This window comes from Rhinolophus sinicus, linkage group LG07 (genome assembly GCF_036562045.2).
Source record: "Rhinolophus sinicus isolate RSC01 linkage group LG07, ASM3656204v1, whole genome shotgun sequence".
NCBI lineage: Eukaryota > Metazoa > Chordata > Mammalia > Chiroptera > Rhinolophidae > Rhinolophus > Rhinolophus sinicus.
Genome location: NC_133757.1, coordinates 76914768 through 76926915, shown reverse-complemented (window position 1 = coordinate 76926915; position 12148 = coordinate 76914768). Strand labels below are relative to the sequence as shown.

The window sequence follows — 12148 nt, the reverse complement described above, 5'->3', positions numbered from 1 at the left end:
TATATTATATTATATCGCATTGCATTATATTATATTATATTATATTATATTATATTATATTATATTATTATATTAAAAAAGACCCAGCCTTATATTATAGTAAAATAAGACCAGATTTTATATTAATTTTTGCTCCAAAAGATGCATTAAAGCTGATTGTCTGGCTAGGTCTTATTTTCGGGGAAACATGGTATTACCTCCTGTAATGTATGAAAGTTCCAGTTGCTTTGCATTCTTACCAGTACTTGATATTGTCGGTATTTTTTAACTATAGCCATTCTAATAGGTTTGTAGTGCTATATTACTGTGGCTGTAATTTGCATTTCATTGATGATTAATGAATAAGAGAACATCTTTTCAAATGTTTATTTAAAATACATCATTTTTTAAGTGGCTGCTCATATCTTTAGCCTATTTCTGTTGGGTGTCTTTTTATTACTGAGTTATAAGAATGTAAGAATTCTTTATATACTCTGGGTACAACTTCTTTATTCGATATGCAACTTGCATGTTCTCTTTCTTTATAATGCCTTTCTAAGAGCAAAAGTATTTAACATATAAAATCTAGTTTACCAACAATTTATTTTATGATTTGTGCTTTTTGTATCTCATCTAGAAAATCTTTTCCTACTTTGAAATCACAAAGATTTTCTTTCTTCTCTGAATTGTATAGTTTCAGCTTTTTTGTTTTGAATGAATCATTCTAAGTAATTTTTAATATGTTGTAGGTAAGGATTGAGGTTCATTTTCTTCCACGTGGATATCCATTTATTCCAGCACCATTTGTTTGAAAGATGTTCTTTTCCTCATTGAATTGCCCTGGCACCTTTGTTGTAAATCAATTGATAATATTTGTGAATCTATTTCTGGACTCTCTATTCTGCCCCATTGGTTAATTTGTATGTATTTTATGGTTTTGATGCTATTATAAATGAAATTTTTAAACTTAATTTTTCAATAGACAAACCTCTTTTAAGGACACTTGTCATCATCCTTATCTCCTAATCAGTGCCTTTACTGAATATATATCAGATAATGTAGAATACTACTTAACCTGACATTGACATCCCGTCATTGTCTAAAATCTTTCTTTAGAGATTTATCACAGGCATCATATATTTCCAATGAACTTAATTATTCTCTGCCCCAAATGTATACTTCAAACTTTCACATAAAATTGCATATATATATATATATATATTCCAGAATGATGGATAGGTTGCAAGAATACAGGATATGTGAGGATCCATAAGTAGTAAAGGGCCCTGGTATAAAAGAAAGACAAAGAGATAAAGCAAATTTTGTGTGGTTTTGGAGGGGAAAATTAGAATGAGTGCTGAAAACCATAGAGAAACTGACTTCAATGTGATACTACGACAAAACAGTTAGGTGATACAATTAGAGAAATGCAAGGGATGTTCTCAGGAGATAGTGAATTCTGCTACTGACCTAGCAGGGATGGACTGATTACCTACTGAGAGTGTTATAAATGTAATAATAATATCAGATGGGGTTCAGACGAGGTCACCTTTATGAAATTCCCCCTAGCCTGAGATTGCATTAGTATGTTCTCTCAATTGATTTAGCCATTAAATATCATTTCCACCACCAAAAAGGGTCTTTTAGAAAGTGTCAGGCCTCTTTCTGTTCCCTAGAGCCAGTTTAATATTTCATCTAATACTTAATTCTTCAACATGTTATTCATGAACTACTGTTGAAATTAATGGAGACTTTAAAAAAGAAGTGTCTGCAACATCATTTCCCATCTGAAGTTCTAGAGTCATTCTTCATAGAGTATCATTAATGTATTAGTAAATAAGAGAATCCATTTGGAAATGACTATGCATGATTATTCTCTGTCACCTCCATAAATTATATATCAAGCTCTCCTAGTAGAGTGGATCTAAACTGGTTAGGGCAGCAGGAGGCAACAGCTTTAGCATCTTTCGAAAACAATAATTAATTTTCAAAATGCCAAGGCCAATTGGCAATAGTTAACATTGCCCCCAGAGCACAGTCAGTGCCGAGATGCCATAGAGACAAGTTGCCTTGTGTTGCCTATAAATGGATTCTCAGAAAACCTAATTTGAAATTACTGCCTTTAATTATATGGCTGATATAAATAACTTTGATAAAATTAGTGCAGCTGGCCTCCTGTTTGTTTTTCCCATTTGAATGCACTGTACAATGTAATCATCTGAAATAAACATCCATTACAAAGAATGCTTCATTTCAAAGAACATATTATTCTGCTCATCCAGCCAATTGTTATTTTCCCCATTCCAACTGCATTTCAATCATACACCTATTAAAGGGATGAACAAATTACCAAGCTCTCATAATGTACCAACTAGCAAATTAAAACAATTCATTGCTGCTGAATAGGGCCATGCATTTAAAAGATTTTAATTCGCTTTTATTCTCGATTACTATGTTTTCTTTTGAAAAAGACCCTGACAGCTTAAATATTGTTGAAAGATACACTCTTCTCTACACAATACAGTTGTCACTTGCTAAATAGGAATCCCTATCTTTCAAAGAAAATAGAAGATGCATCTTTAATTTGATGTGCTTTTTAACCCCAAAGTCCAAGGATAGGGTCTCAAGAATTATATAAAGTTTGGCCTCATTTCATTTCTTTTGGAACAGAGCAGAACTACCTCTTTTACAGAGGACCGAGTTCTTTCATCTTGGTTCACTGGATATGATTGTCATGTTTATCTCTATTGCAATCAGGACAGGATTTACCAAGATCAATTCAACTCAGTCTAAATATTACCAAGTTCAGTTCAACTCAATTCAACTGTTATCAAGCTCAATTCAACCCCCACAACCCTTTATTAGCTACCTGCTACATACAAGGCACTATAAAGGTTTCCAAAATTAGTGTGGCATGGCTAGCCTCTCAATCTGGTAGGGAAGCAAAAAAGATTAACTGTAGGATATTGTGGCAGTTTGGACATGGTTAGACAAGAATATGGATGATAAAATAAATGCTAGAGCAAGAGTAATTGATTCCATAAGAGACGTCAAAAAGGGATCCTGGAGTTCAAAGGAAAATGGCTGTGTATAAAATTGGAGAAATTAACCGGGCCTTAAGGAAAATTTCAAGCCTTTTCTCTTGTTGTTTTCTTTATAGACAAAAGCATAGAAATGAAGTATGTGATATATTTGATAATAACAAATAAGCTAGGTTTTGGTGGAACCCAGGAATTAGAAGTGACTAAAGTTAATACCAGAAAAGTAGATGGGATACTTAATTTATTTGGTAGTCAGAAACCATTGAAGCCTTTTGATAAGGCAAATGAAATGACTAGAGCTATACCTTAGGAAGATAAATGTCTGTAGAATACAGATCAAAATGGAGGGGGGGAAAAAGGGTGGCAGTGAGAACTGTAAGAAGACTTTCTTCTCTCTGGACAGTTAACTGCCTCAGGTTGAGGGAAGGCCAAGATCTGGAACTTGATGTTCTGGCAGTGGAATTTAGGTTAGGCATCAGACCTGCAACTAGAGGACTCAGGTGAAGGGGAATCCATACAACTACAGGGACGTGGGAGACAGTCCAGGCCAGCATGACCACTGCATGGAAACAGGCAACGAATTTATGCGAGACGAATTAGCCCACTCTACACTTCCAGTGACTGAGTTTATGTTCTTACAAAAGCATAACCTGGGACAAGGACTTGTATGGGTAGTTTATTTGGGAATTGTTCCCTAGGCAGCAGGAGTGAGGGAGAAGGGGAGTGAGAGAGGAAAAACAGGAGGAGCCAATAGGAGGGTGTAGTGGAGATCACTGATGTGTCAAATGGGGCTGATTCCACCAAGATCACCTATGAAATGCAAAGAATGTCTCCAAGAATTGACTACCTGAAAGACTAGGGGGTAGTGCATTTATCCTCTGGCTGTTGTCTCCTTTTGGTTGAGGGCTGCCTAGGGGTAACATCTCTATGCTTTGGGGTATAGTTGTATACAGGCTTTCACAGAGTGCCCTTGATTGATATTTGGCCAAGCTGAACTTGCCATTCTCTTTCATAGAAGCTTCCAAGACAGTTAACCAAGCCAGGCAACTGCATATCTTTATCATTATCATTGGCCCTTACTGTACAAATGCTAGAGCTACTGCATGCCTCCCTGTCGACCTCAGCCGTCCACTAATTGTGATGCTGCTGCTCTCTAGGCATTATCACCACACCACTTACTCCCAGCAAAGGGTTCCCTATTATGTCAGACCATGAGTGTGTTTGCTTTCTAGAACTATCTCATATACCAGCTTTCCCTCAGTTTGAATTCCCCTCAAAAAACTACTGGTGACAAGACTTTCGATGCAGGTGGTGTATTTCAGAAGTCATCTCAGAAATCATAAAGGAGGGATTTAGGGAACATGAGACAAAGATGGAAGGAAAGTCAACTTAAGGGTGCAATTTGAATTCAGTTATAGGGGCTTGGTTCTAATGGGACTCCTAAGAAATGCCCAAAATGTCTGTCAGAATTTTCTACCTGAAGGACTAATGGATCGTTTATCCACAACCTCCTGCCCCCCCCTTTTTTTGAGAGTTGCTCCTAGAGGTATTAACCCCCTTATATTCAAGCTTGTGCAAGGCCACAGTCTTCCGATGGAATTAGGACTAGAAAGTAGAAACTAAGTGGTACTCACTTGAGGTGGGACATTGTCACCATGAGGTCAGTTGGCACTCACGAGGAATTGTTCACCAAATCTGATAGCTGCAGCTATCAGAAGTGGACTGAAGGGGTGTGATGCAGGGTACCAGAGACAACTGCCTAAACCTGTTTGTCTATCCAGCTCCCAGAATGCCTCCATTTTACTATGGAGCCTAGGCACTATGATGGGACCTCAACGCCTTCACAGAATGGTTCCTATTTATTCCCCTAAGAGTAGTCCTTGCTCTCAGAACTAGCCTTAATATCTCCTAGTCCCAATGATTCTATCTAGACAGCTGCCAAAGCTTATCTTGGATTTGATCTATATCAATAGGAGTGAATGGCTTTTGAGAAGTGGGAGGGGACATGAGCTGCTAATACAAACCAAATGTTCTGCCATGCCTTCCCTTCTGACAATCACTGTCCCATCTGTGTTTTCAACTGTCCATTCCAATAGGACATGTAGGCTGGCTCTGCTTGGCTTCTGTTGGCTCTGCTCGGCTTCTGCAGACGAGTGCATCTCCATTTGCTGGCCTTCTAGAACGTCTCAAGGCAGGTGTGATTCTGCGCCTTTAGTTGCAGCTTCTTTTCTTGACCTGACCAAAGAATCTGGCCTTGCTCTAAGACTTCCCCAGTGATGTGAATTGCCAAAGGTGGATTGGGCTTTCCCTTTTTGAAAAGATATCCCGTGCCTTCCAAAACTTTCTGTGCCCAAAGGAGCATTAAGACAACTTACCCAAATACCACTCTTTTATACTTTTTGCCATCTGGCTTGTGTCTTCCTTTATGCACCACTTTTAATCCACTGAATTACACACTTAGCTTCAAGATCATTTTCTTCTACATCTAGATTTTGCACTCAGCCAATGGGATGGGTGCTCGTTACACAGGGTTTCTTAGCAATCCCACATGGCCCTCAGCAGGTAGTGCCATAAATTTTGCAAAATGTAGTGGAGGGAAGCATGTGAATTTCTAAAAGTAATCTGAGTTTCCTTACCTTCCTCTTAAACCCTCTTTACCGCTGACATGGGAAATATTTTTCTCCTTTTTTTTTTTTTTTTTTTTTTAATCAAAACAAGGCCTCAGTCTCTATCAGTTCAGAACTTAAGCACATTCAGTCTTTCAAGGGTTCTTCCCATTTGCTTCAATTTTCGGGATACTCTGGGGCAGGGACCTCTATTTAGAATTCTGTACTGCAGGTTTTTACCAGAACTGTTGCTAAAGCACCATCCCCTGGCTGTTGAACCTGGTAATTAGCTCTTGGTTCCAGTTAAACTGGTCTCTTACCTTCCAGTGCATTTGGGTTTTCATTGGTCTTGCCATGCCTCTTGCCTGGGTAGTCTTTTCTGTGGCCCTCTGTTATAAAGTCATGTTAACTTTAACTCTGGTGACCCTTGCTTACTCCCCCAGGCTAACAATCTCATTTGTCTTTCACACACTCACAAAAGCATGAGGAGACCTGTGGATTCCCTCACCCACACCAGGCTGTGGGAATGGAGAACTGCCTCAGGTCCATCTGCCTCATCACTTCTACCATGTCTTACTCCTCATCTTCCTCTGCTATCGGGTATGGTAAAATTATGACCAGAGAAGTCCAAGGTCTCTTCTAGATACATACAATTGAGATTTGGGGATTTAGAAAACACTTTATTAAAAAAAAGAAACAGGCTTTCAGGAATATTATCACTGGAGCCTCAGAAGAAAAAAAAAAAAAAACTAATGTGAATTTGAAGGAGGACATTGTCCCCTTTGACCTTATCCAGTGGTTCTTAACTTTGGATGCACATTGAGTCACTGAGGCAGCTTTTAAGAATACTGACGGGCAGGGTCTGTGCCCTAAGTCCCATTCCTTGGATTTTAAAATTAGACCCAGGGAGAGGTATTTCTTAAAAAAACCTCCCCAGTGATTCTAATTTTTAGCCAGGATTGAGAATCATTGAGTTAAGTCTGTTATGTGTCTTCTCTCTGAATGAGGGGACACCATTGAGCCCATTTTTGAGGAGAAAACATGATTTTCTGACAATGAGTAAAAAGAATCCTAATATTTCAAGATCAGTGTCCTATTACAACCCTTGGACGCTCTACAAAGCACTTCCCTGATCGATGATTCCATGTTACCCTCCAACAATCCTTTTATGTAGATGTCATAATGACTATATTTAATTGAAGGAGAGAAGTGCAGCTCAAAGAGGCTAAAGAAGCAATGACTTTATCACTAAATATTGAAGGAAACCCCTCCCCCACACAAATATTGATTATTAATATTAACAGTTGTTATTTATCCCATCAGCATTAATATGATTAAGAAGTTATTTTCCCTTTTATTAAAATTAAAGATTTTAAATATTACAGAACTATATAACCTGAAAAATAAACATTTTTTATAATCCCGCCTCACAAAGATAATCACTGTTAATGGTTGAACATATACTTCTCCAGATGTGTCCTATTCATATGATAACATACATCATGAAAGCTTTATTTACCCAAATGGGATCATACTACCTAAAATTTTGAATTGCTTTGCTTAAATTGACTTTTTACATAAAAATATATCCTATAAATATGGGTGTGAGTTTGTGTGTGCACGTATGTAGTATATCTCATTCCTTTTAATGGCTTATGTATTTCATTGTAAATAACTGAACATTTGAGTTGTTTTCAATTTCTCATTATTACAAACAATGCTATAATGAACATTCTTGTTATAATGAAAATATCTTTGGGCAATTGTGCAAGTGTTTTAGCAAAACTGATTCTTGTAAGTAGAATTTCTGACTGGCATAGCATAGACATTTTTTGTTTTAATAGAGTTTACCAAATTGCCCTCCAACAAGTTGTGCCAATTTACAATTACGTACTTCCAAAATATATCATGATGCTTGGTTTTCCTCACCTCAGTACACTGGGTATAATCAATCTTTTTAAATATGCTGTCCTAATAAGTGAAAATAAATACCGTTTCCAACTGAATTTGCATCTTGTTTTGTTTTTTTTGCTTGAGATTTTGTGTCTTTTTTTATATGTGGCTTTTGGCCATGTGTAATTTCTTCTCTGTGAACTACCTGTCTCTGTGTTTTACTCATTTTTCTCAAAGATTAATCAACTTTTCTTCCTTGATTTGTAAAATATCTCTGAATACTAGAGAAATTAGCTGTTTGGCCATTATATATGTTAGGAATATGGCATTACTTATGGCTTTGAAATTTTTTCTGGGATAGTGTTGATATGTGAGTATATGTGTTTCTTTTTTATAAATTAGAAGTTGTTTTTTTTTAATATCATGCTTATCTGTCTTTTCCTATGTTATTTTTGTTGTTGTTTTATTTCATCCTAATAAAGGGATTCCCTTCCACAATATTATAAACATATTCAGTTATGTGTTCTTCTCATATTTTCATGCTTTTATTTTACTACAGTTAAGTCTTTCATACACCTAAACTTTAGTGTAGATAGTGAAGAAAGAATCTAGCTTTACATTTTTCCAAATGACTGGTCCTTTTTCCCCATGCTATTTATGTAATAACCTACTCTTTTCCCACTGTTTTGAAATGCAACTTTAGATAGATTAGATAGATACACGTAAGATAAATAGATGATAGATGATAGATTTCTATTCTAATGATGTGTCTTTTTTCTTTGCCACCCACATATTATTCTGTCTTGCTATCTGGTAAAAGTACTTTAATCTATGATTCCACTTAGCTTTTATTAAAGAATTTCCCTAGTTCTTTCCCTGTGTTACTTTTTTCAGCTGATCTTTCAAGAATAGTTATCATATTTAAACATAAAACAGCCAGTTGGGATTGTACTTCTTAAATTATGCCACCTTTCAATCACCACTGTATCCTGGATATATTGAATCCTAATTCTTCTTCCTGCTTACTGTGAGCCTGGACCTTCTAATTCTCAGCTGTCAAAGTGAGCTTTCTAGTGCCCAAATTTAATCATTTCCATTTGCTGCTGAATATCTGTCAATGACTTTCCATTTATCTGAGGATACAACCCACACATTCCAGTGTGGCATACAGGACCTCTGTATCCTCCTTTATCCTGACTTTGTATTACCTCTTATTTCATTCAACACCTTCCCTATAGTTCTTACAAAACTTTCTGTGGTTCCCGAACAAGCCACATTCACTCTAGTCTGTGCTCTTCCACATCCTTCTCCCTGTCTGGACTGCCCAACCCCACTTTAGTCACACTCACTCTTTTGAGGTCAGGTGTCATTTCCTCTGGGACACTTATTTTAAATCTCTGTTCTGTTCTACGTTAGGTGCCCTCCTTTCACCAGAACTCCTATTACTAGAATCTACCAGGATATACTAGACTATTACCATTGCCTGTTCCTTTCCATCTCTTCTCCATTAAACAGGAAGCCCCTTCTGGATGCCAACTCTTCCTTTATTCTCAGAGCTCACCATTGTATCTATTACATTATAGTTAGCATTAGTTTCTCTTTCTCTGGATCCCAAAAGGTATGTGTATCTCAAATATGGGAATGTTTAGAACTACTTTGGGATTAATTTTTCTAACTTTACTGTTATTTTTCTTGATGGCAAAATTGTGCGTTTCATCTGTGCAGTCAGACTGACCTGAGTCTTGACCTAGGACTTCCTTGGTTTCCTCCTGTGTAAAGGTGGAGAAGTGTACCACTAAGGGGTTAGAGACCAGAAGAAGGAGCAAGACTCCTCATCCAAACCTCTGCTCTAACATCTACTAGTAGGAAACGGCACCAAATTCTCAGTTTCTCCATCTGTAACGTGAAATAATGACAGTATTTCCCACATGCATTTCTTGTGAGTGTTAATGAGTGAACAGATGAAAATCACTTAGAACAGTGATTGGCACATAAAGTCACTCAAAACTGTTATTATTATTTCCCTCTCATGAGGTTACCATAAGGATTAAAGTGACAGTAGATAATGTCATCGCACAGTGCCCTGGTACACAGTAAATTCTCAATGCATTCTGGCTTTTGATCTATCATCATCTGTATCAAGTACAATGGGTTAAAGAAGTCAAATAGAGTAAAGAAAATGTTGTGATGCACAGGTAGGAGCTTAGTGAAATATACTCAATTTTGTGCCACCAATCTGAATTATTCCGTGCTCTTATTCTAAGGCTCAGTATAGTCACAGGGTTAAAAGACGTGCAAGGTCAATAACATTACAATGGATAGATTTTATTTCAATGATGAAATAGTACTAACTGTAAGCGTTTACATATTACAAACTATTTTCAAATATATTATATCATGGAGCCTTGATGTGACATAAAGTGAACTCCAGGTACCATCTAGCAATCTAATGGCTATGTGATTATTTCGGCTTCCCAGATTATTATCATCCTTATCACATAATAGCCTTTATGCCCTTTATATCATAAAATATTCAACTGTTTCCCATTTGTTCCCAATGCAAATTGAGCCATTCCACTCAAATGTTTACAGTAAGTAGAATAGAAACTGTAGATTCATCTTCCTCTCTCATAAATGAAGCAACAGCAGAGTGGTGCAGCATCTCAGCTGTTTCAAGTTCCTCAAAAAAGTTTTACTTTTGCAAAACGAACGTCTGACTTCCTACATTCTGTGAGCTGTGTTATAAGCAACATGACCGGCAGCCACATTTGTTGTAATTTTTTCAATATGTGGAAAAAAAGCAAAATATCGACCATGTATTACCTTAACCAAGATGCCAAATTATCTAACTTGTTTCTCCAGGCAAGCAGCCCAACAACAGGGACAGCTCCCAGGAGCCAGTCAAGGTTGTCTGTCTGTCCGTCCACTCAGGACATCTGCAGGTAAGTGCTCAGCAAACAATCTCATTTAATATTTTTTTGAGTAGTTTTGTATTCTTGTTTTATATTCGGAGACTATGTGGCTCTTGCTTCTGCCTTACATTGTCCATGGGTGATTTATACTGGCTTAATTTTACTTTTTTCCTTTAGTATATTTTCTTCATTTGATCTTTATTTACCAACTTCTGGTCCATGCTATCATTTTCATCATTTTCTCTCTCTGTTTCCCCGTGGCTTTCCTCTCCATTCCCATTTCCCATCCTTTGCCTGCTGCTTTGTCTTGATCTGCCATCTTGCATGATATGTCAGAAGATGCATTTGAGCAGGGCACCCCTCTCATGGTGCTGAGCCCTGCTAGGAAGGACTTTGGTAAGAAATCAGTAAAACAAAGGCCTGCGAGGAGGAGAAGGTCCTCTGAGAGATATGAGCATACAGGAGAGCCAATAAAAGGAAGAAGAAATGATTTTAACCTCCAAATCTCAAGCCCCAGAGGGAGTGAGCTTCACACAGATTCTTCAGATTCATGTTCCATAGATGAGAGTCATTGGATTCAGGCAGAAAGAAGAGCCCAAGTTAAATTCCCACTGTCACGAAGAAGAAGAAATAATAATAAATCATGTGGAAACTTGGATGGGTCTTCTTCTCCTAATAGAATTGATCTGGTAGATTTGGGATCCAAAAATGAAAAGCAACAAGAGCTGATCAAATGGGAGAGTTGCTCCTTAAATCTCTGCAGAGGAAAAGGCACATGGCACCAAGGGTACATACAGTCTTTCCCTGCCTAGAGGCTCCTTTGTGATTAAGAGGTCCTCAAGGAACCATGAAGAAAGCAAAGGCAGATACCAACACAGGGACCCACAGCTCTTGCATAGTTTTAGGCAGAATGAACCAATCAAGAGAAGATTTTAAGAGACAGATTCCAGCCCTGAAATATTGGCAGTTACAGAAGGCAGGAAGTATGTGGATGGTATAAGGTTCCAGGTGAATAACTCTGTTCAGAAGCCTCCTGCCTCCTACGATGCTTCTGATAATGTAAAAATATGCAGGTCAGTCACTATAGAGAAAGATTTGATGCCATCCAAATGTATTTCTTTTTGCTGTGAGTTAGGAGTGAGTTAAAACATGGCATTTATTCATACCATTATTTGTCTGGTTGGATATAAGGTGATAAAATGAGAAGGGGTGGGTCTGAGTAAAACAATGTGGACATATCCATGGATTTGAAAACTGTTGCAGAATGGAATTAAATTTCTCCTTTCCCCTTCTTTTAATTCAATAATAATTTACTCTGGTAAAGGGAATGACAAACCAATTGAGTCTTATACCCATTCTAGTTAAGACAGCAGTGGTGGAGGAGAGATGAGTGAGAGTGTATGAAATCTTGGCCTCTTCAATGTAAATTTCATGAACTGTTAACACCCTGACATAAAGCTATTCAAGGCTTGGGGGTTTTAAGGTCAGATTTTTGTATCAGAAAAATCTCTTCTGCAGTTGGTGCTAATTTGTTCTCCAGTTGTCTTACTCAGCAGGGTTATTCAAGTCTGAAAGAACACAGACGGGTCCTGGATGTATCAGTGGGGTTGCTGGAGCCTTCAGGGAAGGGGATGACATTCATGTTGTGGTCATCACATACTAAAAGGTTTCCACATGTAGACAGCTCAGAGCTATAAGACTAATGTCTTGCACTTTT

At 37.5% G+C, this 12148-nt stretch overlaps 1 protein-coding gene across 11 annotated transcripts in view; it reads left to right on the top strand.

Annotated features, from left to right (window-relative positions):
* The window catches only part of MARCHF1 (membrane associated ring-CH-type finger 1), a 633309-nt gene that overhangs the window by 546474 nt on the left and 74687 nt on the right, over positions 1-12148 (top strand). For all 11 annotated transcript variants that reach the window (XM_074337792.1, XM_074337794.1, XM_019737038.2 and 8 more), the window contains one exon: positions 10382-10461. In XM_074337792.1, the coding sequence (XP_074193893.1) occupies positions 10382-10461 (80 nt within the window). The remainder of the gene's footprint in view (positions 1-10381; positions 10462-12148) is intronic.